Below are 27,856 nucleotides of genomic sequence, written 5' to 3' on the forward strand. Positions count from 1 at the left end.
TACAAGGAATGAACATTTAATAAAACACAGACAGGAATAGAATACGGACAGCGCCTGGACAGGGGAAAACAAAAACTACAATAATGCTGATACGGGGCAAACAACAAGTCAATGAGTCCAGCGAGCGCTGATGTGCGTAATAACGGTGACAGGTGTGCGTAATGATGGGCAGCCTGGCGCCCTCGAGCGCCAGAGAGGAGGAGCGGGAGCAGGCGTGACATATCATCTAGTCATCATACTCATTCGTTGCTCAGTTCACCTCATCCAATTCGCTACTACATCCAAAACCACCAGAATTAACTACAAACAAACTAACTACATTAAATGTCACTATAGTCTATACATGGGCCCTGTGCATTTTATGCTGGTGTATCCTGAGGTAGCTCCTTTCTGAGAACCTCTTCCCGCAGTGCGTACAGGCGAACGGCCTCTCTCCCGTGTGGACCCTCTGGTGCCTCTTCAGGTGACCAGCCTGGGCAAAGCACATCTGACACTGGGTACAGCTGAAGGGTTTCACCCCTGTGTGGACCCTCTGGTGCCTCTTCAGGCTGGACGAGTGGGAGAATTTGGCCCGGCACAGGTGGCAACTGAACGGTTTCTCCCCCGTGTGCATCCTCTGGTGGATCTCCACCTGTTTGGGGAAACTGAAGACTTTCCCACAGAACGAACACGGGAAGCACTTCACTTTTCCACCGGAACAACTGATAGCGTTACTACTACTGTAATTTTTCAATGGGCTTGTGTAGCCATTTAGTGTTGATGCACTGGCATTGTCTGAGGTCTGGTTTAACATTAGGAGAGTGTGAGGAGGATGAAGGCCAGGGTGTGTCTGTGTTGTTTCAGGATCCATGTTCCAGTTGATAGATCCTATAGAAGGCAGGCTGAAGGCAGCACCTGTTAGGGGGTTAACCTGAGGCGCCATCAGTCTCTCTGAATCACAACTATAGGAGCAGGACGGAGCATCGCTAGCTGAGTCTATGTCTGTTCTCTCTAGCTGCATATGGACACTGCCCTGTCCCTGCAGACCAAATCTACGTCTCGCCCTGGTTTCAACAAGTTTGTTGTCATGGAGACTAAATTCGGATGTTGTTTTGTGTTCCACTCTCTGTTTCTGGTTGGGATTAACAGTGTTGTTCCCCAGCCCAGAGTTGAGGACGCTGTCCCATCCATTGACCTTCACTATGTCGCCTCTGGTTCTGGCCTCCTCGGTGATGTCGTACCCTGGGCCCATGGCTGCACCCATCTGGGTCTTGGAATCCAAGATGGCCTCCCAGTCTCCTCTTTTAACCTCCAGCCAACCACCTGCAGGAAGAGGTTAGAAAATAGACTTTACAAACATGGCAGAGAGCTCTACATATGGAGTTTTTTTTGGTCAATAACCTGGTCAAGTTGATACATTATAATGTGTGTTTTTTATAATGTATGACCTTGACCAGTATGACCTTTTCAGGCTGTTCTGGAGGCAAAGGGCATTTCGACCCGGTACTAGATAAACTGGTCATTGAGTGCAAGTTGTATTGATTTCATTTTATGAATGAAGAGAAAATAATAGCTCTCTTACCTTGCTCCCCCATCTTTAGTCCACTCAGCAGATCAATGCTCTCTGGTCCGTCTTCTATAGTCTCCTCTTTGACTAGCAGCAGATCAGGCTTCCCATCCTCCATGTCTACTGACTGTAAGAGATACAGCGTGAGAAGATGTTGGATCAAGAAATCTGATATGAGCACCTGCTATGGAGCATCTTCTGATTGGGCAATGAGGCATTGCTATGAGTACAATGCAAACATGTTGATTTCATACTATGCAAAAGAGTTGATTTGATTACTTGACACTCTTTAAAGGAATAGTTCAGGATTTCGGCAATGAAGCCCTTTATCTACATTTACATTTTAGTCATCTAGCAGACACTCTTATACTTCCCCAGAGTCAGATGAACTTGTGGATACCATTATTATGTATCTGCATCCAGTAACGCTAACTAGCTTAGCACAATGAATGGAAATGTTTGGGTACCCCTAGCACGCTAGCTGTAACTGAAGACTTCCAGTTTTCATTGCCAAAATCCCGAATGGTTTGATCATTCAAAGGCCTGGTCCCACACTTAAGACAAATTGAATCAAGACCTGGGCTCATATCCACAGAGTAGGAGTGTTGATCTAGGCACTTTCCAAATAATGTTATTCATTAAGATCTAAAAGGCAAAACTGATCCTAGATCAGTACTCCTACTCTAAGATACTTTGTGGATACAGGTCCTTTGTGGATACAGACAGTAGTTCACATTGGGCTCACCTCAGTTAGACTGTGTGTGGTCCTGTGCTGCTCAGCTGTTTCCTCTGTGGGTTCAGGAGGTGGTATAGTCTGGTTGTCCTCAATGACTATGGTTCCCTCAGGGTTCCCCAGACATTCCTCACACCCCTCCTCCTTTACCCGCAGCACCTCCTCCTCCTGGAAGAGAGAGATGATACAGATTATACATACACTCCCTCAGGTACGTACACACACACAGATAATAAACACACTTTCAACATGGAGTGTTTACCCATCCCCACTACATTTGAGTCCTATACTGTAGTTACAGAATTACTTCATTGTTGTTAAACCCATCATGGTGGACATAAATATGTGGTTGTGGGTACAAATAAATCAGCTATGATAAGTCAAAAGTCATTATCAGACAAACCTGACCAAACTATTTTGACATGTACAGTAGGTGTTTATTAGGGTGTCAGTATGTGTAGGTATATTTAGTAAGTAAGTGTATATTGGTTATAAAGCACTGTTGGGTGTATGCAGAATGGGGTGAGATTAGGGCCCGTATCCACAAAGCTCTCAGAAAAGGTCCTTGGCATCCTGTTAAAACCTGTTTTAAGACAACAACAAAAACTCCCAGCTCAGAGTAGCCAGGAGTAAAATCAATTCATAAAAGTTTATAAACAGCAAAGGTACCTCAAAGGAAAGATAGTGATGAAGCTCAATGACATTGTTGCAAATGATGGGGAATAACCAATTGCGATGAGGCATCGCCAGCTGTGAACTCAGACAAAGATGATCTATTATGTTGACAAGATATTCGAGTGACCGCTCAAACAATAGAAATGCATGTCCTAAACGATGGAAGGTAGGCGATATCTAGCCAATGAGAGGGCAGATACATGAATGAACAAGAGGCACAACTAAATTGTTTTTCTCAAAGTTGCCGTAATACCAACCGCATCCACCTATATCAGTACATTTGGAACAGCCTAAACATTACGAAACTTATTTTCGATCAAATAATTTTCACGTAGTTCGACACTCTCATCGGCCTCCATACACAACATGGCTTATCTCACACGGACCAGGGATTGTAACCAAAATTATTTTCCAATCCTTTAGTTCTGAACACAACCATTTTTTTCCCTTTGTTCCTTTCCACTGATCCGGCCAGTAAAACAAAGTTCTGAACCGGTTCGAACCAAACCAAAAAAAACTATGATTTATATCGTTCCTTTCGGTTCCTTTTTAAACGCCTGAAATCTAAAATGTTTTTACAGCTAGCTCGACATGAATCTACTTCACCAAATCAGTGAGGATAGAACAGCTTACTATGGAGCGGGCAAGCTATTTACATGCATTGGACAGACAAGTGTTGGGAGCGAAATGCGACTGCAGGTGGGATAGAGCAAGAGAGGGTGGAAGAGGAGCTTAGGTTGAAGCGCTGGGCATTTTGTTGTTATGACATGCATTAGCTGAATTAGGCCCACAGAATTAAACCTACAGAGGAGCGGCCTTCTATGAAGGAACTTTTGATGTCTTTGAGCTTCAGAGAGTTGGCTTAACTTTGGACCAGTGCTAGCTAGTTAGCTATCTAATAACATTATGTGCAGAGCGGCACCAGAATTAAAACAAAAACACATCTTACCTTCTTGTAGTTAATCAATCCATTGTGAAACGTGATAACTATAGTATCCTTAACTAGCACAGAAAAAGTTTATCCATTATTTAATTAAAAATCTTTCTCCCTAATTTCTGAATCACGCTTGCAACGTCACTAGTAGACTACGCTTCGGTGGGGAGGGGCAGGTAGCATACACACACACTGGCAAAGATTTTCAGCTGGCAGGCAGGCAGACACTGGAATACGTTTCTGAGTGACAGAGTGCGGGCTTTGCATAGGCGCTTCGCTTTGTTGCGTTTTTTGGGGGACTGGAAACAAATGCCTAGAACATAAAATACATTTATTAACCGGTTCCCATGCTTTTAAACAGTGGTGGGCCGTCAGGGCCAGCAAGGCCTTCTCTGCTGGCCTAAACATCATCAGAATATATATTTATTTTAAATATATTTTCCCACAAATATGTATTAAATTATTCCCCAGAGTAAGAATTATACTCTTCATTTCATAGCTTTCCTCTTGGTTGCACTGCTTCCAGCCCCAGGTTGAGATTTGGAGGGCTGGCCTTTATGTTAGATCTTTTATCCAATCATATTCAGCCATCATGTGTTGCCAGGGGTCTAAAATCTGCCCTCAGGCCTTCAGAATCAACAGTACAGGCGCTTGTAGCTTAAAGTGAATGGAAATGAAAATTTAGTGTCAACCAATCAGCTTTAGAGTTGGCTATTGTACGCCTGCTGGCTGGCTCCAGTGTTACACAGGAGCCAGCTAGCAGGCGTAGTGCGTGCACGTCTTTTGATTGGATTACCAATATTGAGAAGCAGGTCCTATGGGCAGGTCTATGCAGATCCTCAGAACTAGGAAACTGAATTTGATAAACGAATTAATTTGCGTACGACTAAGCTGTTTTTTCAACCCACAATGGCGGAAGGAGGAGAAGATATCGATTTGGTCGAGGATATAATTATAACGCCATTCTCAAGACGAACTTTTCAAGAAAAGTTAGACATTGTAAGGAGAGGTCGCCCGACGCCGATGCTACAAAGCCTGTCACAGGCGGGAAAGGGGTTCGTTCGCCACTTTCAAAGTTCCAACTACGAGCGCTATCAATGGCTCACAGGCTCCGAGAAGCACTGCAAACTGTACTGCTGGGAATGCCTATTATTTGCAAGTGATCGATTTGGTGTTTGGAGCCACACTGGCTTTGCAAACTTGAGTTGTCTAACCAAGGCAGCAACGAGACACCAAAGTACGGCTGGGCACTTACAAGCAATGGTGCTTTTGAAAACTTTTGGGGACACCCGAGTGGATCTACAACTCAATGAACAATCGCGCAGGGCAACGGAGCTGCACAATGAAAAGGTGAAGAAAAATAGGGAAATATTGAAAAGACTCATTGATTGTGTCATGTTTTTGGGTAAACAGGAACTTTCTTTTAGGGGACACGATGAAAGTGCTGACTCCACAAACAAAGGGAACTACGTGGAGCTTCTTTCTTTTCTTTCTGAAAGCAACACAGATTTACAATACCACCTGTCCACTAACAAAGTGTTCATTGGGACGTCCGGCAAAATACAAAATGACCTAATTTATGCTATTGCTGAAGTGATGGGAGAAGAGATCAAAATGGAGATTAAAAAAGCTCCCTTTGTTGCTGTTATGGTGGACGAGACAACAGATGTGGGAAATGCAGCACAGCTCTCACTCGTCCTGCGTTATGTGACGGACACAGGAGTCAAGGAGCGATTTATCCGATTTGAAGATGTGACAAGCGGCAAGCGAGCTGATGACATTGCCGCTCTTATTTTCCGTTTCTTGGAGGAAAATGAATGTAGTCTGGATAAAGTTGTGGCACAGTGTTTTGATGGCGCAGCAGTCATGGCATCTGGACTCAATGGGGTGCAGGCTAAAGTTAAGGAGAGGGCACCGATGGCCTTATTCATTCACTGCTATGCACATCGACTAAATTTAGTACTGACTCAAGGAGCCTTAAAGCTTAAAGAATGCAAGGTCTTCTTTGCCAACCTCAATGGCCTTGCAGCATTTTTCTCACGATCCCCTAAGCGCACGCAACTGCTGGATGACATCTGCAAGCGTCAACGAGGTGGCAATATACATCTAGATTGGTCAATGCAGTCTTTGAAAAGAGAGTTGCCCTAAAGGAGCTGTTTAACCACTTACTGGAACATCATGATGACCATGACGGGGATACTGTGCTTATGGCTGATGGATTTAATGCACGTTTGGATGATTTTGAGTTTTGTTTTTTGCTTGAAACATTCAATGGGATTTTTAATTATTCGGATGTGCTTTTTGGAATTCTACAGAAACAAACTTTGGATGTACAATTCTGCCTGACAAGGGTGAACGAGTTTTGTGACACAATTGAGCGAGAGAGGTGCAGGTTCAGTCAAATCTACGATGACACAGCGCGCATCTCAAGTTCACCCAGCGCACGCAGAGGCCCAGCACAAGGAGACCCTCGCACATACTATCAACAACTCCACAGCAATATTCTGGACAACATTCTTTGCCAGATACGAAACAGGTTTCAAGACCACGAAAAATTAATGTTTCTCTCCCTCCTGGACCCCCGGCACTTTCAGACCTACCGGAAAAAATTCCCGCAAACAGCCTTCTCCAGCTTAACAGAGAGTCACGGAACACTGTTCGACCTATCCAAGCTAAAAACAGAACTGACTGTAATGTATGCTATGACTGATTTTGAAGTGAAAAGTCCCTCTGATCTCCTTGATTTCCTTAAGCAGAAAAATCTGAATGAGGACATGGGGCAACTTTACACATTGGCATGTGTGACAGTGACTATCCCTGTGTCCACGGCTTCTGTCGAGCGGTCATTCTCGGCCTTAAAGCGAATCAAAACGTATTCCAGAAATGCTACTGGACAGACTCGGCTTTCAGCATTAGCCTCCATGTCGATAGAAAAGGACTTATTGGTGGAACTAAAACGCACAGATAGACTGTACAACAGAGTCATTGAAGTCTTCTTGAGGAAAGAAAGGAGGAAGGATTTTGTGTTCAAATAATCAGTCTTTGGTGAGTAGGCATACAATGCATGTTATTTTTTATTAAATGTGTATGTATGTTTCGCATTTTATTTCGTTAATATTAAATACCCTATATATTAACAAAATAAAATGGCAAATAGCCTATGTTGCAAATTATTTGTTTTCTTTCTTTTATTTTCAGTGAATAGTTATGTGTCTTTATCATCACGGTGAAACTGCTTTGGGTGCGACAATGCGCTGTTTAGTGAACACACTGTATTTATTTTTTGGGGGACTTAAAGCTCAAAGTTTGTGGACCAGAAATGGATAGAAGAAGAATATTAATATAACTCTGTTGCACTCGACTATGTTCTTGCCTATTAGTTGAACTGTACTGTATTGTACTCTTCCCCTGCAATTCTCTGAATAAAAATGTCAATTTCAAGGTGACGCAACGCCTGGTTATACTGCGTTTCTGTAATAAGAGGTGGATTAATTCGGGTGGGACTGTGTAGGACCTCACTGAAGGCCCAGGCCCCAGGCCCACGGCACGCTACTGCTTCACACATATAAGCCGCATACAAGCCACTGATGAAGAAAAAAATGCTTTACTCTCCCAATAATTACAGAGGGCACTGTAGCTAGCTAAGGTTAGCATGCTAACTACACCGACAGCGTCCTATTTGTTGATTATCATCAACCGCATGGAAGTTACCGCACCCAATTCGTGAATATGTATAAGTAGCCTTTGTCATTCTTTGGAGGTGGATCCTAAACGTGCATTTCCTCCACTTCTTCTATGGTGGGAGAGTCCTTTGATGTACAGTCACATTCACCGTAACCTCTTCCCCAGGCTATTGTGCACAGCACATATGAGGAAGTGTCTGGTGGACGAGATTACATCACAGTAGTTGTCTGAGTCAGAGAGGAAGAGGTGACATGAGAGGATTTACTCCGCCCAAAATCTGTACACGTTTGGGGTTTGAAATGGTTCAGGGAAAATAACCGAAAACCGGAAAATAATTACGTTTTTAGAAGAACAGAATAAGAACCGGGAACGAAAGTGATCTATACTGTTCTGCAACAAAATCGTTATTTTAAAAGCAGTAGCGTGCCGTGGGCCTGGGGCCTGGGCCTTCAGTGAGGTCCTACACAGTCCCACCCGAATTAATCCACCTCTTATTACAGAAACGCAGTATAACCAGGCGTTGCGTCACCTTGAAATTGACATTTTTATTCAGAGAATTGCAGGGGAAGAGTACAATACAGTACAGTTCAACTAATAGGCAAGAACATAGTCGAGTGCAACAGAGTTATATTAATATTCTTCTTCTATCCATTTCTGGTCCACAAACTTTGAGCTTTAAGTCCCCCAAAAAATAAATACAGTGTGTTCACTAAACAGCGCATTGTCGCACCCAAAGCAGTTTCACCGTGATGATAAAGACACATAACTATTCACTGAAAATAAAAGAAAGAAAACAAATAATTTGCAACATAGGCTATTTGCCATTTTATTTTGTTAATATATAGGGTATTTAATATTAACGAAATAAAATGCGAAACATACATACACATTTAATAAAAAATAACATGCATTGTATGCCTACTCACCAAAGACTGATTATTTGAACACAAAATCCTTCCTCCTTTCTTTCCTCAAGAAGACTTCAATGACTCTGTTGTACAGTCTATCTGTGCGTTTTAGTTCCACCAATAAGTCCTTTTCTATCGACATGGAGGCTAATGCTGAAAGCCGAGTCTGTCCAGTAGCATTTCTGGAATACGTTTTGATTCGCTTTAAGGCCGAGAATGACCGCTCGACAGAAGCCGTGGACACAGGGATAGTCACTGTCACACATGCCAATGTGTAAAGTTGCCCCATGTCCTCATTCAGATTTTTCTGCTTAAGGAAATCAAGGAGATCAGAGGGACTTTTCACTTCAAAATCAGTCATAGCATACATTACAGTCAGTTCTGTTTTTAGCTTGGATAGGTCGAACAGTGTTCCGTGACTCTCTGTTAAGCTGGAGAAGGCTGTTTGCGGGAATTTTTTCCGGTAGGTCTGAAAGTGCCGGGGGTCCAGGAGGGAGAGAAACATTAATTTTTCGTGGTCTTGAAACCTGTTTCGTATCTGGCAAAGAATGTTGTCCAGAATATTGCTGTGGAGTTGTTGATAGTATGTGCGAGGGTCTCCTTGTGCTGGGCCTCTGCGTGCGCTGGGTGAACTTGAGATGCGCGCTGTGTCATCGTAGATTTGACTGAACCTGCACCTCTCTCGCTCAATTGTGTCACAAAACTCGTTCACCCTTGTCAGGCAGAATTGTACATCCAAAGTTTGTTTCTGTAGAATTCCAAAAAGCACATCCGAATAATTAAAAATCCCATTGAATGTTTCAAGCAAAAAACAAAACTCAAAATCATCCAAACGTGCATTAAATCCATCAGCCATAAGCACAGTATCCCCGTCATGGTCATCATGATGTTCCAGTAAGTGGTTAAACAGCTCCTTTAGGGCAACTCTCTTTTCAAAGACTGCATTGACCAATCTAGATGTATATTGCCACCTCGTTGACGCTTGCAGATGTCATCCAGCAGTTGCGTGCGCTTAGGGGATCGTGAGAAAAATGCTGCAAGGCCATTGAGGTTGGCAAAGAAGACCTTGCATTCTTTAAGCTTTAAGGCTCCTTGAGTCAGTACTAAATTTAGTCGATGTGCATAGCAGTGAATGAATAAGGCCATCGGTGCCCTCTCCTTAACTTTAGCCTGCACCCCATTGAGTCCAGATGCCATGACTGCTGCGCCATCAAAACACTGTGCCACAACTTTATCCAGACTACATTCATTTTCCTCCAAGAAACGGAAAATAAGAGCGGCAATGTCATCAGCTCGCTTGCCGCTTGTCACATCTTCAAATCGGATAAATCGCTCCTTGACTCCTGTGTCCGTCACATAACGCAGGACGAGTGAGAGCTGTGCTGCATTTCCCACATCTGTTGTCTCGTCCACCATAACAGCAACAAAGGGAGCTTTTTTAATCTCCATTTTGATCTCTTCTCCCATCACTTCAGCAATAGCATAAATTAGGTCATTTTGTATTTTGCCGGACGTCCCAATGAACACTTTGTTAGTGGACAGGTGGTATTGTAAATCTGTGTTGCTTTCAGAAAGAAAAGAAAGAAGCTCCACGTAGTTCCCTTTGTTTGTGGAGTCAGCACTTTCATCGTGTCCCCTAAAAGAAAGTTCCTGTTTACCCAAAAACATGACACAATCAATGAGTCTTTTCAATATTTCCCTATTTTTCTTCACCTTTTCATTGTGCAGCTCCGTTGCCCTGCGCGATTGTTCATTGAGTTGTAGATCCACTCGGGTGTCCCCAAAAGTTTTCAAAAGCACCATTGCTTGTAAGTGCCCAGCCGTACTTTGGTGTCTCGTTGCTGCCTTGGTTAGACAACTCAAGTTTGCAAAGCCAGTGTGGCTCCAAACACCAAATCGATCACTTGCAAATAATAGGCATTCCCAGCAGTACAGTTTGCAGTGCTTCTCGGAGCCTGTGAGCCATTGATAGCGCTCGTAGTTGGAACTTTGAAAGTGGCGAACGAACCCCTTTCCCGCCTGTGACAGGCTTTGTAGCATCGGCGTCGGGCGACCTCTCCTTACAATGTCTAACTTTTCTTGAAAAGTTCGTCTTGAGAATGGCGTTATAATTATATCCTCGACCAAATCGATATCTTCTCCTCCTTCCGCCATTGTGGGTTGAAAAAACAGCTTAGTCGTACGCAAATTAATTCGTTTATCAAATTCAGTTTCCTAGTTCTGAGGATCTGCATAGACCTGCCCATAGGACCTGCTTCTCAATATTGGTAATCCAATCAAAAGACGTGCACGCACTACGCCTGCTAGCTGGCTCCTGTGTAACACTGGAGCCAGCCAGCAGGCGTACAATAGCCAACTCTAAAGCTGATTGGTTGACACTAAATTTTCATTTCCATTCACTTTAAGCTACAAGCGCCCGCACTGTTGATTCTGAAGGCCTGAGGGCAGATTTTAGACCCCTGGCAACACATGATGGCTGAATATGATTGGATAAAAGATCTAACATAAAGGCCAGCCCTCCAAATCTCAACCTGGGGCTGGAAGCAGTGCAACCAAGAGGAAAGCTATGAAATGAAGAGTATAATTCTTACTCTGGGGAATAATTTAATACATATGTGGGAAAATATATTTAAAATAAATATATATTCTGATGATGTTTAGGCCAGCAGAGAAGGCCTTGCTGGCCCTGACGGCCCACCACTGGTGTGAAGGCATGGAGATGCTAAACGTGTTTATAAGTTAATTAACGGTCAATTACAGTAAGACCGGCAGTCTTTTGCAAGGCAATAACCAGCTGACAAAATTTCATGACCACCACAGCCCAACATGGGTGTATGATATGTGTGCCTGTAACGCTCATTCATCATTATTCACAATTTATTTAGGATTATCAGTAATCATGGTAGTAATCACATTGATGTAGAAGTGTTTAGAAACATATTATATTCTTATTTACAACAAAAGTGACACCAAAATGACACAATACATTATTTACCATTCATTTCTATTTGGCACAAAATAATCTGAAACACAACCAAAACCAACAGCGAGTGCATCCAACAAATTTTTAGAGTCACAAGCTTGATGTAGTCATGGCATGCTATGAATATGGGCAAAAATACTTAATTCCTGCAGTCAACTGACCAAATTGCCCTCTAGTGACCTCACGGGTGGAAAGTTATTAATAGACACTTTTTTTTTTTTTTAGTTAAATCCGGTGTTTCTAATTCAAATGGTTTGTTATATTTCAGTCTTTGATGTATATAAAGTATAATATTGTTATGCAAAGCCAAACATTTATACATTTCAACTCTATATCAGACATGGTACAAGTGTCTTTTTTTAAGCCCATAACCATGTGTGTGAGGAGTATACTTTTGTTTCAAAATAGATTTTAAGACTACCTAGAAACACTCTGTGTGACCCTGATTTAGCCCACTGCAGTAAAAGGTTATTTTCCATTCATTTCTAGTGGGCACAAAATAATCTGAAACACAACCAAAACAGCAAATGCATCCAATAAGTTTGTAAAGTCACAAGTTTGATTTAGACATTGTGTGCTAGGAATATGGGACCAAATATCAAACTTGGCTACTTTATCTATAAGAATCTTTAGCAGTGATAATAATTTGGACCTCTACCTTTTTGAGAAAAAAATATTACTTGTTAAACAAAATATTTTTCTCTGAGCAATTTTATTAGTATAAAATAATATATAAATTATATTTAGATTTTCTAAATTACATACAATATAGCTCAGTGTTTGAATTATTTATTTAATAAAGTCATTATTGCTCATCTTTATCACCCCATTGTATATCACACAATGTCTGGATGCAATATTCTACCCAGGAATATTCAACCCTGAAATCTGTTACACTTGTTATTCCAAATGCATCTGTAGATCTTTATTGCTGAAAATTCCTCTTTGTTGTTGATGCAGGGTTTGATCTAAACGTCAGAAGCTATTGAGTGGAATGGTTACTTTCTATGTTATAGAGGGGAATGGTTTTTCTGCTGGTGCAACTTGAGGTAGAGCCTCTCTGAGAACCTCTTCCCGCAGTGCGTTTGTATGCAAACAGCCTTTCTCCCGTGTGGACATTCAGGTGGATCTTCAGCTGGTCCTGGCGGGAGAACCTCTTCTCACACTGGGGGCAGCTGTAGGGTTTCTCCCCTGTGTGGACCATCTGGTGCCTCTTCAGGTGGCCAGCCTGGGCAAAGCGCATATGACACTGGGTACAGCTGAAGGGTTTCTCCCCTGTGTGGACCCTTTGGTGGATCTCCACATTCTGGGAGCAGCTGAAGCTTTTGTTACAGAACATGCAGAGGAACCGCTTCTCTTTACTATTGCCTGATGTGGTTCCTCCTCCCGGAGCCTGGGCTCTAGCCCTGTCGTTTGAGTTCAATACCTGATCGAAAAGGACGCGGCCATGTGAATCGGAAGGCCCCATCGATGTTGACACTAGGTCGCGATCCCTGAACGCGTGTAAAGGAGACTGGGTTGTGACATTTAGATTTGTCTCTAAGCTTTCCCTGTAATCTAAGAAATCTCTGCCCTGTGAGTGTCCGTCTCCTAGGTGACAATCTGCATTCCACGTGGGAGGAGCATCGCCCTCCACTTTCACCTCATCTACGACTATAACCTCCACTTTCTTATCTTGGCATCCTTCAGTGTATACACTACCACTGTATCGGTTCCAGTCCCCTCTAGACAGATCAGTCTGTGTCTCTAAACCCAAGGATATGTTGCCAGGGTCCATCTCTGTAGCGTAAGAACAAGACGGATCATCACCGCCAGTGTTTAACGTGTCACCATCACGGGAATGAATCGTCCTCTGGCCCTGGTGAAATACCGGTAAATACTCTGAGCCAGGAGCAGGAGGACAGCCCAGTCTACCCAGCCCCAGTCTCTCTGGGTCTGATCTGTGGTCAGATCCTGTGTGTAAGAGCCTGTGTGTTAAAGTCTCAGTGTCTGTCTCTGGCTTGAGGACGGCGTTCGGCGTTCCACTGACCTCCGTGATGTTGCCTCGGGTCCTGGGCAGCACTGGGGCGGCGCTGGGGACCTCCGTGGCTACAGGGGGTGCTCCAGCCACTTCAGTCTGGATGTCTCTGCTGTGCTGTGGGTCCTCCTCCCCTTCAGACCTTTCCTGCTTGGCTCCAGGACCTGCAGCCTCTGTATCTGCAGACTGCCACAAGAAGAGAGGAGGTTATTACCGGTACATGGGTTGAATTGTATAACAATGTCGTAGGGAAGTCTCGCAAGCTCCCCTATGGCAGATAAATAAGTATGTACAGTACATGTAAGCAAGTGAATAGCGGTGGGGAACCTTTTTGAAATAAACTGGTCACATTTGATGTACTGTAAATTTGATGTAATACTATTACATTAACCTCTATCATGATAATGTGCTGGGTTGAGGTTCCACTCCCCTCATCAACAGTGATTGGTTGGTCATCTCTCCATGTATTGTGTCCAGCTGCCTTCACAAAGCTCCTGTGGCCTCCAGTGTGATGTCCTTCACCTGAGAGAGTGATTGGGGGAAAGAGGTGGTTAGGTTAGCTACTGTCAATGCTCAACGCTACACACTTGACAGTTTTAGAATTCTAAGTAAGGTAACACTTCGCAAAACTGGTTGATATACTATTTATAGATTGATTATAATCCATGCATCTTATTGTTTTCAATTATTAAATAATAGGAATGTCTTTGTGCAAGATAGATAAGTAATCAGGGGAATTATTGCATACAATCGAAAAACTGACAAAGACCCAATTCTGGTTAATTGGTTAACCAAAGACTTTCCATTATATTGACAAGATATGACGAGTGACAGCCCTGATAATAATGTCCTCAAAGATGGAAGGCAGGCGGGAGGAAGTATATAGATGACTCATCTTTGTATCTGTGCCATTATAGAGTCTGCGAGCATGGGCAGCGCCATTGAGGCTCTCTATTTTAAATTATATAAATTTTCTTCTTCTTCTTTGGCTGATTGCTCCCAACTCATAGGAATCCCCACCCAGTTGACTACTACTTTAAAATGGTGGAAGCCCTCAATGGCAATGTCCATTCTAAAAACGGGTTACATCCATGATGAGTCCTCTATCTATCTCTATGACAGGCAAAACTCTGATATAAAAGGTGTTTTTTTCCAGATTTGCAGAAATGCCACTTATATCAGTGCATCGGTAACAACCTAACCATTATGAAACGTATATTGATCAAATAAGCCTCACGTAGGAAATTAGCCATTACATGTTATGTTGACCAAACTCGACACTCCTTTATTTCCATACAAAAATGCCTTCCTGGACTTATTTTCGTGGACAGATTTTGGGTTGAGAAAAACTCTCGTTTCGCCTCTTCATCTCTGGGTTAACGCATCTAAAGTCACACATGCGCAGAGGGGAACGGGGCGACAGGCCCCACAGCCTCGGCCTTCTACAAAATGTACCTCTTGCCATTCCTCTGTATCGGTCGAGGATCTTGACACTACTGGGACGACTGGCTAGAACGCGCTCCCGTGTCATCTTCATTTCCAGTAGCTGTAGTTTCCTCCGCAATGTCCTGTTTTCTTTCTGGCTTTGAGTTATTTCCAAACGAAACACTGCATAGTCGTCATCGACGAGTTTACAGACCTCTGCCACGGCTGCATTCGCTAGAACCTCCATGATGGAGGCTATTTGAGTGTGAAAAATCATAGCAGCTAGCTAGCCCTACCTTGATAACATCTATAAACTAAGTCCAGTCTCCAGCGCGAATTAAACACTACCTGGGGTAAGTATGCGATGCTGTGCAGTTAAGTTAGTCATATTTTGAGTTCCATTGTGTCCATAAACGTCTAAATAAAAACGCTAACGTGGAAATTGTTCTTGTTCATTGTTTACTTCCGTTTACGCTGAATATAAGTTATTGGTAGGCGTCATAGCTCAAAGGGTGTGGCTAAATAAATAAAAATCGTATTTGCGCTGTTCTTAAAATATGCAGTGGTGGAAAAAGTACTCAATTGTTATACTTGAGTAAAGGTAAATACACCTTAATAGAAAATGATAAAAGTCATTTGTAAAAGTCACCCAGTTAAATACTAATTGAGTAAAAGTATCTGGTTTTAGATGTACAGTGGTGGAAAAAGTACTCAATTGTCATACTTTTTAGTAAAAGTAAAAAGAAAATGCTATACAGCACGACTTTCTTGTTATTTTTATTTATGGACAGACAGGGGCGCACCAACATTCAGACATAATTGACAAATGCAGTATTTGTGTTTAGTGATTCCGCCAATCGGAGGCAGTAGGGATGACAATGCCTTATATTGATAGGTGCATGAATTGGACCATATTGCTGTCCTGCCTGAGAATTCTAAATGTAAGGAGTACTTTTTGATGTCAGGTAAAATGTATGGGAGTAAAAAGTACATATTTTCTTTAGGGATGTAGTGGAGTAAAAGTTGTCAAAAATAGAACTGGTAAAGCACAGATATTTTTTACTTAAGTACTTTACACCACTGGAAATAAGGTTCTGCTATTACATTACACACCAAAGCTCTTAAACCATTTTCTATTATATTGGCAAAATATTCAAGTGACCTCTCTAAAAATGGAAAGACTTGTCCTTTAAAGATGGAAGGCAGGCGGGAGGAGGTGAGATCAGGCGGGAACATTCTAGCTAATGTGAGGTCCGATGCAAGTGGGAACAACAGGCCAACGAGAGAGATCAAAATGTAATTGTTCGTGTACTCAATTTAGTAAATGATATAGCAACTGCAGCGAAATGCTTATGTTATTAGCTCCTAACAATGCAGTAAAATGTCAAACAAGTACACAAATAATAAAATAAAAAACAAGAGAGTACTGATGGTGTTTTCAAGACAACTGGGAACTCTGGGGGGGGGGGGGGGGGGGCTGTCAAATCATGTCTTGGAATTCCAAGATGGATGACTTTTTTGACTCTTTAGATTTCAGAGTTCCCAGTTGTTTTGAACGTGGTATCCTCTTTGTGTCTGACTGTATGGGCATATTTATACAGTCTATGACAGTACCATTGAAGCTATCTCCATTTTAAAGTAGTCAATTTTCTTCTTTATTGGCTGATTGCTCCCAACTCATAAGAATCCCCACCCAGTTGACTACTATAAAATGGTGGAAGCCTTCAATGGCAATGTCTATGCTAAAATGAATTATATCCATGATGAGTTCTCTATCATCTACAGTTGAAGTTGGAAGTTTACATACACCTTAGCCAAATACATTTAAACTCAGTTTCACAATTCCTGACATTTAATCCTAGTAAAAATTCCCTGTCTTATGTCAGTTAGGATTACCACTTTATTTTAAGAATGTGAAATGTCTGAATAATAGTTGAGAGAGTGATTGATTTCAGCTTTTATTTCTTTCATCACATTCCCAGTGGGTCATAAGTTTACATACACTCAATTAGTATTTGGTAGCATTGCCTTTAAATTGTTTAACTTGGGTCAAATGTTTCAGGTAGCCTTCCACAAGCTTCCCACAATAAGTTGGGTGAATTTTGGCCCATTCCTCCTGACAGAGCTAGTGTAACTGAGTCAGGTTTGTAGGCCTCCTTGTTCGCACACGCTTTTTCAGTTCTGCCCACACATTTTCTATAGGATTGAGGTCAGGGTTTTGTGATGGTCACTCCAATACCTTGACTTTGTCCTTAAGCCATTTTGCCACAACTTTGGAAGTATGCTTGGGGTCATTGTCCTTTTGGAAAACCCATTTGTGACCAAGCTTAACTTCCTGACTGATGTTTTGAGATGTTGCTTCAATATAGTCACATAATTTTCCCTGCCTCATGATGCCATCTATTTTGTGAAGTGCACCAGTTCCTCCTGCAGCAAAGCACCCCCACAACATGATGCTGCCACCCCCGTGCGTTACGGTTGGGATGGTGTTCTTCGGCTTGCAAGCATCCCCCTTTTTCCAGAGGACATTTCTCCAAAAAGTACTATCTTTGTCCCCATGTGCAGTTGCAAACCATAGTCTGGCTTTTTTATGGCGGTTTTGGAGCAGTGGCTTCTTCATTGCTGAGCGGCCTTTCATGTGATGTCGATATAGGACCTGTTTTACTGTGGATATAGATACTTTTTTACCTGTTTCCTCCAGCATCTTCACAAGGTCCTTTGCAGTTGTTCTGGGATTGATTTGCACTTTTCGCACCAAAGTACGTTCATCTCTAGGAGACAGAACTCGTCTCCTTCCTGAGCGGTATGACAGCTGCGTGGTCCCATGGTGTTTATACTTGCGTACTATTGTCTGTACAGATGAACGTGGTACCTTCAGGGGTTTGGAAATTGCTCCCAAGGATGAGCCAGACTTGTGGAGGTCTACAATTTGTTTTCTGAGGTCTAGGCTGATTTCTTTTGATTTTCCCATGATGTCAAGCAAAGAGGCACTGAAATATGTCCACAGGTACACTTCCAACTGACTCTAGTGATGTCAATTAGCCTATCAGAAGCTTCTAAAGCCATGACATAATTTTCTGGAATTTTCCAAGCTGTTTAAAGGCACAGTCAACTTAGGGTATGTAAACTTCTGACACACTGGAATTGTGATACAGTTAATTACAAGTGAAATGATCTGTCTGTAAATAATTGTTGGAAAAATTACTTCTGTCATACACAAAGTAGATGTCCTAACTGACTTGCCAAAACTATAGTTTAACAAGAAATTTGGGGAGTGGTTGAAAAACGGGTTTTAATGACTCCAACCTAAGTGTATGTAAACTTCCGACTTCAACTGTATCTCTATGACAACAGGCACAACTCCAATTTAATGTAGTTTTTGGGTAAATTGCCGAAATGCCACGTGTGTCCACCTATCAGTGCATTCGTAACAATTACGAAACTGATATTCACTCAAATAAGCCTCATGTAGCAAATTAGCAATTACATTTTTTGTTGTTGACCGAATCCAACACTCATCAGTTTTATTTGTGGCATATGCCAAAACAACTGGTGTATACTTTACTGTGAAATGCTTGCTTATGAGCCCTTCCCAACGATGCAGTTTAAAAATAAAATGGTAACACAAGGAATAAAAGAAGAATTGAACTCCATACAAAAATGTCTCACTTTGTGGGCTTATTTTCGCCAACAGATTTAGCCTCGCACTCTCTGGTATCTTTTAAGCTCAGAGCAGAGTTGTTTAGAAAAATTACCATAAATGACTGAAAAATAATTGCTCCCATCGGTGGCAAGGACAGAAACCTATACGTTTGAAGGAAGCCAAGGACAATTTTAATTCTAAATAATATACAAGCAAATTAAAGGTCAACCCATCAAAAGGACAACATGAATTCTCATTCAATAACAAATGTGATCACCTATTTATAGTACATAAAGGAACAGGTACCACCTGATTATGCCAAATAATGTCGAGGGGAGGGATGTTATAATATAAAGGTGTTATAAAAAAGAGAGACATTTATAATTGTTATGAATAGAACATAGGCAAAACAAAATTTAGAGGGGAAATATAGTGTTACACGTCAATGAGTGTTTTGGCTATGCCAGCACACCAAACAACAAGTCTGTATCATGTGAGAAATACAGCATACCCAGATGCTCAACTGAGGGATTTAGTCATCCAAAAAACCCTCTTACCCTAAGACACTTCACATGATGACTAAAATATGTCAGCTAAAGCCACAATGCTACGATTTCTTCCCATTGTGGACACTCCCATGTCTGGTAAGGTTAAGCAGGAAGGAGAAGCTCTTGTAACATTGTTTGCCCTTGTGAACGGTCTGTAGCTTCTTCCCATAGTCTGCCTAAGTAAAGCGCTTCCCACACGTGGGGCAGGTGTACGGCTTGTCTGCGTCCGTCCTAATGCGCAGCCTCCAACGTTGTGACCCAATGACACCAGAGGAGGTAGAAGCAGGAGCCACCACCCTCAGGTGGTTAATCTTTGAGCTCCCTCCTTGACCTCTAGCCGTTGTTTGGGTGTTGGGGTTGTGTTATCGGCTAGGTACCTCGTGGTGAACGCCCATCCTGACATTCTGTATCGGTGCAGTAAACATGAGGTAGCTGAGGAAAGCTAGACCCAGGTCCAAGCCCTTCTATGAACTGAGCCACTAGGCACTTCCTGAAAGACTACCACCAGGGGGGTCTCCCACCACTCTCTCTGAAGGTTGAATCCCAGGGTGACCTGCTCTGTTCATCATGGATACTGTGGTGTTTGTATCATAGGAACAGGAGGGTCTATCTCTATCAGCCCCAGGTCCTGCTCCATCCCTGCACTGAGACTGTGAAGAGAAGGGTCTGGGCTGCAGACTGGATCCCTGACTGTCTATCTGATGACCACCAGGACTGAGGTTGTTCAGCCCACCTGTCCATTGGTTGTGTTCTGTGTGGTGGTGGCGTCTCTGTCCCTCATGGTTTGTATCTGTATTTATTATGGATCCCCATGCAGATACTCTTCCTGAGTTCCAGCGAAATTAAGGCAGTTTATACAATTTTAAAATCATTACAATACATTTACAGTTTTCATAACACACTGCCCTTAGGCCCCTACTCCACAACTACCACATATCTACAGTACAAAATCCATGTGTATGTGTGTGTATAGTGCGTATGTTATTGTGTGTGTATGTCTGTGCCTATGTTTGTTGCTTCACAGTCCCTGCTGTTGCATAAGGTGTTGTTTTTTTTACATCTATTTTTAAATTTTACTGCTTGCATGAGTTACTTGATGTGGAATATAGTTCCATGTAGTCATGGCTCTATGTTGTATTGTGCTCCTTCCATAGTCTGTTCTGGACTTGGGGATTGAGACCTCTTGTGACATGTCTTGTGGGGTATGCATGGGTGTCCAAGCTGTGCACCAGTAGTTGAAACAGACAGCTCGGTGCATTCAACATGTCAATATCTCTCATAAATACAAGTAGTGATGAAGTCAATCTCTCCTCTACTTTGAGCCAGGAGAAATTGACATGCATATTATTAATATTAGCTCTCTGTGTACATCCAAGGGCCAGCCCTGTTCTGAACCTAAGTCCTTTTTTGTGGCACCTGACCACACGACTGAACAGTAGTCCAGGTGTGACAAAACTAGGACCTGCCTTGTTGATAGTGCTGTTAAGGTAGAGCAGCACTTTATTATGGACATACTTCTCCCCATCTTAGCTCCTGTTGTATAAATATGTTTTGACCATGACAGTTTACAATACAGGGTTACTCCAAGCAGTTTAGTCACCTCAATTTGCTCAATTTCCACATGATTTATTACAGGATTTAGTTCAGGTTTAGAGAATGATTTGTCCCAAATACAATGCTTTTAGTTTTAGAAATATTTAGGACTAACTTATTCCTTGCCACCCACTCTGAAACTAACTGCAACTCTTAAGTGTTGCAGTCATTTCAGTCACTGTAGTAGCTGACATGTATAGTGTTGAGTCATCCGCATACATAGACACTCTGGCTTTCTTCAAAGCCAGTGGCAATTCATTAGTAAAGATTGAAAAAAGGAAGCTGTCTAGCCCCATTAGTTAAGGACTTCCTGATTCTACCTGTATTATGTTGGAGAGGCTTCCATTAAAGAGCACCCTCTGTGTTCTGATACAGGTAACTCTTTATCCACAATATGGCATGGGGTGTAAAACCCTAACAAGTTTTTCCAGCAGCAGACTATGATCGATAATGTCAAAAGCCGCACTGAAGTCTAACAAAACAGCCCCCACAATCTTGTCACCAATTTCTCTCAGCCAATCATCAGTCATTTGTGTAAGTGATGTTGTTGAATGTCCTTCTCTATAAGCATGCTGAAAGTTTGTCAATTTGTTTACTGTAAAATAGCATTATATCTGGTCAAAAACAATTTTTTCAAAAAGTTTAAAGGTTGGTAACAGACTGATTGGTCGGCTATTTTACTATCATTCATCTTTGTTTCATAGTGTAGTTTCTTCTTTTTATTCAATTTAGTCACATGATTTCTCAATAAGCTTGCCAATCGGTTGTGCAGCCAGACTTATTTGCCATTCCTCTTGCATCATCCCTCTCAACCATACCATTTTTCAATTCCTCATCAAACCATGGGGATTTAAGTTTTTAGTCATTTTCTTAATAGGTGCATGCTGATTAGCAACTGGAATAAGCAACTTCTTAACTATGTCAAGTGCAGTGTCTTGTCTGCTCCTCATTACACACCACGGACCAACAGATATTCTTTACATTAATAAGATAGGAATCACTACAAAACGTATTGTATGACCTCTTATGCACTATATTAGGCCCAGCCTTTAGGAACTTTGGTTTTCCTAGATATGGCTACTATATTGTGATTACTACATCCGATTGATCTGGATACTGCTTTCAAGCAAATTTCTGCAGCATTTAGTAAAGATGTGATCAATACATGTTGATTTCATTCCTGTGCTGTTTGTAACTACCCTGGTAGGTTGACTGATAACCTGAACCAGGTTGCAGGCACTGGTTACAGTCTGAAGCTTTTTCTTGAGTGGGCAGCTTGATGAAAGCCAGTCAAGATTTAAATCACACAGAAAATACCTCTCTGTTGATATCGCATGCATTATCAAGCATTTCACATGTTATCCAGATACTGACTGTTTGCACTTGGTGGTCTATAGCAGCTTCCCACCAGAATAGGCTTTAGGTGAGGCAGATAAACCTGTATCTATATTACTTCAACAGTATTTAATGAGATCCTGGTTCCGACTTGGGACGGAAGCTTCTGATCCAGGGTCCTGGGTTTGTGACCGGCCACGTCAGAGGTCCTGGCTCTCCCGCCAGCAAAACTGGACAAATCCATGTGTGGATTCAAGAATTAAGTATGTTTTGGTACGACTGATATACAAAACTCAGTCACTGCAATGACACAAAAAATACCAAGTCAGTCAATTTTGTATTCAATTTCAACAACATGGTCATACTGTACACTCAATGTACTTTAATTGCACAAAACTATACCTGTGACAAGTAGAATAACTTTTCTCACTATGGTAACACTACATTTTCTGTAAATCTGGTACCCTCGCTTTGATAAAATGAATTGTTGAATACTTTGGAAAAGGTTTAACATTACACACATCTTCACTACTTCATGTTAAGTAAACATGAATTAAGGCACTATAATTCCCTCATAAAACACCAGCATCAAACAACATAAGGTTTTCACTCTTCATCATTGAAGCATTTTTACAGACACCATCACACCAACCATCACAATCATCTACTTTGCCTCATCATACTCATTCTTTCCTGTTCACCTCATCCAGTTCCATACAGAGTACCATAGTATGAGTCATAATACCCATATAACCTAGCGGTCAGACAAGGAACTTTTCCCAATTGTTTTTCCACCATTCATTTGTCCCATAGGGGATTTAAGAAACACTTCAAATAAGGGCTGTATTTCATGTAGGCTTACCTTGGCGTGACGTTTTGATAATGGTGTAAATCTCGAGGACAAGGTGACTTATCAATATATTCGCCTGTATAATATAAATTGGCTACATTTCTTTAAAATTGACAATTCTGTGAACTGTCTTCTGCAAGTTTTAAATTGACACAAACCAGTTAGCAAAGGTGTCAGCTAGAGATGGCTTTGCAGGGATTTGTAGTCTTGCATGATGTCTACTTTGATGCTAATTAGCATTTTAGAATGAGTAAATAGAGCTGAATATATTGATCAAATTCACCTTGTCCGAGAAAGATTTACATGGTTATCAAAACGTCACCCCAGGATAAACCTACACGAAACATCTGTACTTTACTAATTATATTTTTGACAACTTTTACTTTACTACATTCGTGAAGAAAATAATGTACTTTTTTCTCCATACATTTTCCCTGACACCCAAAAGTACATTTTGACAGGAGAATAGTCCAATTCACACACTTATCAAGAGAACATCCCTGGTCATCCCTACTGCCTCTGATCTGGCAGATGCACTAAACACAAATGCTTTGTTTGTAGTGTGTCCCTGGCTCTCCATAAATACAATTTAAAAAACCACCTTGTGCTGTCTAGTTTGCTTTTTAAGGAATTAGAAATGATCAATACTTAAGTATATTTAAAACCAAATACTTTTAGACTTACTCTAGTAGTATTTTACTGGGTGACTTTCACTTACTTGAGTCATTTTCTATTAAGGTATCTTTACTTATACTCACGTATAACTTCTACTTTTTCCACCACTGGTCAGGATCAAAGGAAATATGAAAGGAGCTACAGTGCCTTTGGAAAGTATTCAGACCCCTTGACTTTACACTGTTACGTTACAGCCTTATTCTAAAATGTATTAAAAAAATAAATCCTCAATCTACACACAATACTCCATAATGACAAAGCAAAAACCGTTTTAGCAAATTTATTAAAAATAAAAAAACATACCTTATTTACATAATTATTCAGACCCTTTGCTATGAGACTCGAAATTCAGCTCAGTTGCATCCTGTTTCCATTGATCATCTTTGATGTTTCTACAACTTGGAGTCCACCTGTGGTAAATTCAATTGATTAGACATGATTTGGAAAGGGACACAACTGTCTATATAAGGTCCCACAGTTGACAGTGCATGTCAGAGCAAAAGCCAAGCAATGAGGTCAAAGGAATTGTCTGTAGCGCTCCGAGACAGGATTGTTACGAGGCACAGATCTGGGGAAGGGTACCAAAAAATGTCTGTAGCATTGAAGGTCCCCAAGAACACAGTGGCCTCCCTAATTCTTAAATGGAAGGAGTTTGGAACCACCAAGACTCTTCCTAGAGCTGGCCACCCAGCCAAACTGAGCAATCAGGGGAGAAGGGCCTTGGTCAAGGAGGTGACCAAGAACCCGATGGTCACTCTGACAGAGCTCTAGAGTTCCTCTGTGGAGATGGGAGAACCTTCCAGAAGGACAACCATCTCTGCAGCACTCCACCAATCAAGCCTTTATGGTAGAGTGGCCAGACGGAAGCCACTCCTCAGTAAAAGGCACATGAAAGCCCGCTTGGAGTTGAACAAAAGGCACCTAAAGGACTCTAGAAACAAGATTCTCTGGTCTGATGAAACCAAGATTGAAGTCTTTGTCCTGAATGCCAAGCATCACGTCTGGAGAAAACCTGGCACCATTTTTCAGCAGCAGGGACTGGGAGTCTAGTCAGGATCGAGGGAAAGATGAAAAGAGCAAAGCACAGAGATACTTGATGAAAACCTGCTCCACAGCGCTCAGGACCTCAGACTGGGGCGAAGGTTCACCTTCCAACAGGACAACGCAGGAGTTGCTTTGGAACAAGTCTCAATGTCCTTAAGTGGCCCAGCCAGAGCCTGGACTTGAACCCGATCTAACATCTCTGGAGAGACCTGAAAATAGCTGTGCAGCGATGCTCCCCATCCAACCTGACAGCGCTTGAGTGGATCTGCAGAGAAGTATCGGAGAAACTCCCCAAATACAGGTGTGCCAAGCTTGTAGCGTCATAGACTTGAAGCTGTAATTGCTGCCAAAGGTGTTCAACGAAGTACTGAGTAAAGGGTCTGAATACTTATGTAAATGTGATATTTCAGTTGATTTTTAATATTTGCAAAAATTTCTAAAAACATGTTTTTTTGCTTTGCCATTATGGGTATTGTGTGTAGATTGAGGGGGGAAATTATTTCATAAATTTTAGAATAAGGCTGTAATGTAACAATATGTGGAAAAAGTCAAGGGGTCTGAATACTTTCTAAATGCACCGTAGGGACTGTATATACAGTATTCCTTAACGCAATGTCTGGATGTAATATTCTACCCAGGAATATCCAAATGCATCTGTGGATATTTTCTGATGACAACTAAAATTAATCTTTGTCTTTTGATATAAGTGTTTGTTATAGAGTGGAGTGTTTTTTCTGCTCGTGTAACCTGAGGTAGCTCTTCTCTGAGAACCTCTTCCCGCAGTGCACACAGGCGAAAGGCCTCTCTCCCGTGTGGACCCTCTGGTGCCTCTTCAGGTCACCAGCCTGGGCGAAGCACATGTGACACTGGGTACAGCTGAAGGGTTTCTCCCCTGTGTGGACCCTCTGGTGCCTTTTCAGGGTGCATGCCTGGGCGAAGTGCATGTGACACTGGGTACAGCTGAAGGGTTTCACCCCTGTGTGAACCCTCTGGTGGATGTCCACCTTCTGGGGGCAGCGGAAGCCTTTGTTACAGAACATGCAGAGGAACCGTTTCTCTTTACTATTGCCTGAGGTGGCTTCCCCTCCCCGCGCCTTGGCCTTTTGTTCCCTGTGTGAATCGGAAGGCCCCATCGACATGGATAATGGGTCCTGATCCTTGAACGTGTGTAAAGGGGAGCGGGTCGCGACATTTAGATTTGTCTCTAAGCTTTCTCTGTAGTCTAAGAAGTCACTGGTGCTGCCCTGCGAGTGTCCTTCTCCTAAGTGAGTTTCGTATGCATTCCATGTCAGAGAAACGTCGCCCTCCACTTTCACAGTCACCTCATCTACGACCAGACCCTCCCCTTTCTTATCTCGGCACTGTTCAGAGTATACACTACTACTGTACTGGTTCCAGTTCCCTCTCATTGGATTAGTCTGTGTATCTAATACCACAGGCATGTCACCAGGTATCATCTCTGTCTCTGTAGTGTATGAACACGATGGATCGTTGACAGTCTGTAAAGTGTCACCTGAGTCCCGATGGGACAGAACAGTCCTCGGGCTGAGGTTGCCGTAAAGTAAATACTCTGCGCGTGGAGCAGGTGGACAGCCCAGTCGGTTTATCCCCGTTAAAGTCTCGGTGTCTGTCTCTGACTTGAGGATGGTGTTCAGCGTTCCACTGACCTCCATAATGCTGCGTTGGGTCCTGGACTGCTCTTGGGCGGTGGTGGGGTTCTCCGTAGCTACAGGGGGCGCTCCAGTCTGGATGTCTCTGCTGTGCCGTGGGTCCTCCTCTCCTTCAGATCTCTCCTGCTTGACCCCAGGACCTGCATCCTCTGCATCTGCAGACTGACACAAGAAGAGAGGAGGTTATTACAGGTATATGGGTTGAATTGTATAACAATGTCATAGGGAAGTCTCAAAAGCTCCCATATGGCAGATAAATAAGGATGTACATGGAAGCTACTGAAATAAACTGTCTACATTTGATTTACAAAGTAACTCATGTTTTATATAACACTAACCTCTATCATGATAACATGCTGGGTTGAGTTTCCTATCCCCTCATCAACAGTGATTGGTTGGTCATCTCTCCATGTATTTTGTCCTGCTGGTTTCACAAAGCTTCTGTGGCCTCCAGTGAGATGTCCTTCACCTGAGAGTGATTGGAGGAAAAGAGGTGGTTAGGTATATTGTATTCTATTGACACTGTCTAGAATTGGCAAGGATGTAAGGGAACACTTCTTGATATACTACTTATTGATTGATGTATTATGTTCAATGCATCACATTGTTTTCATTTAGTAAATATTTGGAAATGCAATAAATCAAGAATGTGGTTAGAATATGATAGTGTCTACGAGCAAGATGGGGAATTATTGCATACTATCCAAAAACAGACCAAGACCAAATTCTGGGTAACACATCTGAACACATGCAGAGGGGAACGGGGCGACAAGCACTGAGCTCTATATGAAAGGAGACACACCGTGCAGCCTCCGACAAAATGTACCTTTAGCCTTTCCTCTGTATCGGTCGAGGATCTTGACATTACTAGGATGACTGGCGAGGACGCGCTCTCGCATTGTCCTGTCTGCTCGGTCCCGTGCCACCTTAATTTCTAGTTGCTGTAGTTTCCTCCGCATTGCCTTGTTTTCTTTCTGGCTTTGAGTTATTTCCAAACGAAACAATGCATAGTCGTCGTCTACGAGTTTACAGATCTCCGCCACGGCTGCATTCGCTAGCACCTCCATGATGGATGCCATTTGAGTGTGAAAAACCATACAGTTAGCCATTGTTAGCAGCTAGCTAGCGTTACCTAGTTCACATCTATCAACCAAGTCGTCTCCAATGAAATTTAAAGAATATCGGGAGTAAGTATGTGATACTGTGCGGTCAAATTAATCTTATTTTGAGTTCCAGGGTGTTAAACGTCTAACAACAATTAAATTGCTCTTGGTCACTGTACACTTTCGTTTACTACGGTTTCTTCGTTTATGGTGTTATGGCGGTCCGCAAACAACCGTTAGAGGTGCATGCCGCCACCTACTGTACTGGAGTGTGTAGTCAATCACAGTTTACAAACTAAAACAATAAATAAACAAACATTAAGGAAAATCTAAACCTTCCTGCCTTATCCTGCACTACTAAGAAAATAAAAAAGAGCCCTACATGATCTTTGAGTCTTGGTCCACCCACCTTTTAGAGGGCATATAAATTCCAGCCCTTGGGCTCACTGTCCCACCTGTTCTGCCACACATTTCTCATAATAGCTCTAAT

At 42.2% G+C, this 27,856-nt stretch overlaps 2 protein-coding genes across 3 annotated transcripts in view; both read right to left on the bottom strand.

Annotated features, from left to right (window-relative positions):
• On the bottom strand, window positions 1-27,564 carry LOC120034832 (gastrula zinc finger protein XlCGF48.2-like). 2 transcript variants are annotated; one of them, XM_038981480.1, is made up of 7 exons: window positions 27,090-27,564; window positions 26,602-26,732; window positions 26,261-26,425; window positions 25,928-25,942; window positions 2,292-2,441; window positions 1,562-1,673; window positions 1-1,302 (listed from the first exon to the last, which is right to left on the bottom strand). In XM_038981480.1, the coding sequence occupies exons 1-7, from the start codon at window positions 27,370-27,372 to the stop codon at window positions 338-340; spliced, it is 1,821 nt and encodes a 606-aa protein (XP_038837408.1). In that variant the 5' UTR covers window positions 27,373-27,564; the 3' UTR covers window positions 1-337. The 2 variants fall into 2 exon arrangements, with proteins under 2 accessions (XP_038837408.1, XP_038837406.1); XM_038981478.1 differs by lacking the exons at window positions 1-1,302; window positions 1,562-1,673; window positions 2,292-2,441 and adding an exon at window positions 11,911-12,664 and having other exon boundaries at window positions 25,412-26,425.
• The window catches only part of LOC120034862 (protein glass-like), a 467,553-nt gene that overhangs the window by 408,386 nt on the left and 31,311 nt on the right, over window positions 1-27,856 (bottom strand). The gene's annotated exons all lie outside the window — the stretch shown is intronic.

Source organism: Salvelinus namaycush, chromosome 42 (assembly GCF_016432855.1).
Source record: "Salvelinus namaycush isolate Seneca chromosome 42, SaNama_1.0, whole genome shotgun sequence".
Classification (NCBI taxonomy): domain Eukaryota; kingdom Metazoa; phylum Chordata; class Actinopteri; order Salmoniformes; family Salmonidae; genus Salvelinus; species Salvelinus namaycush.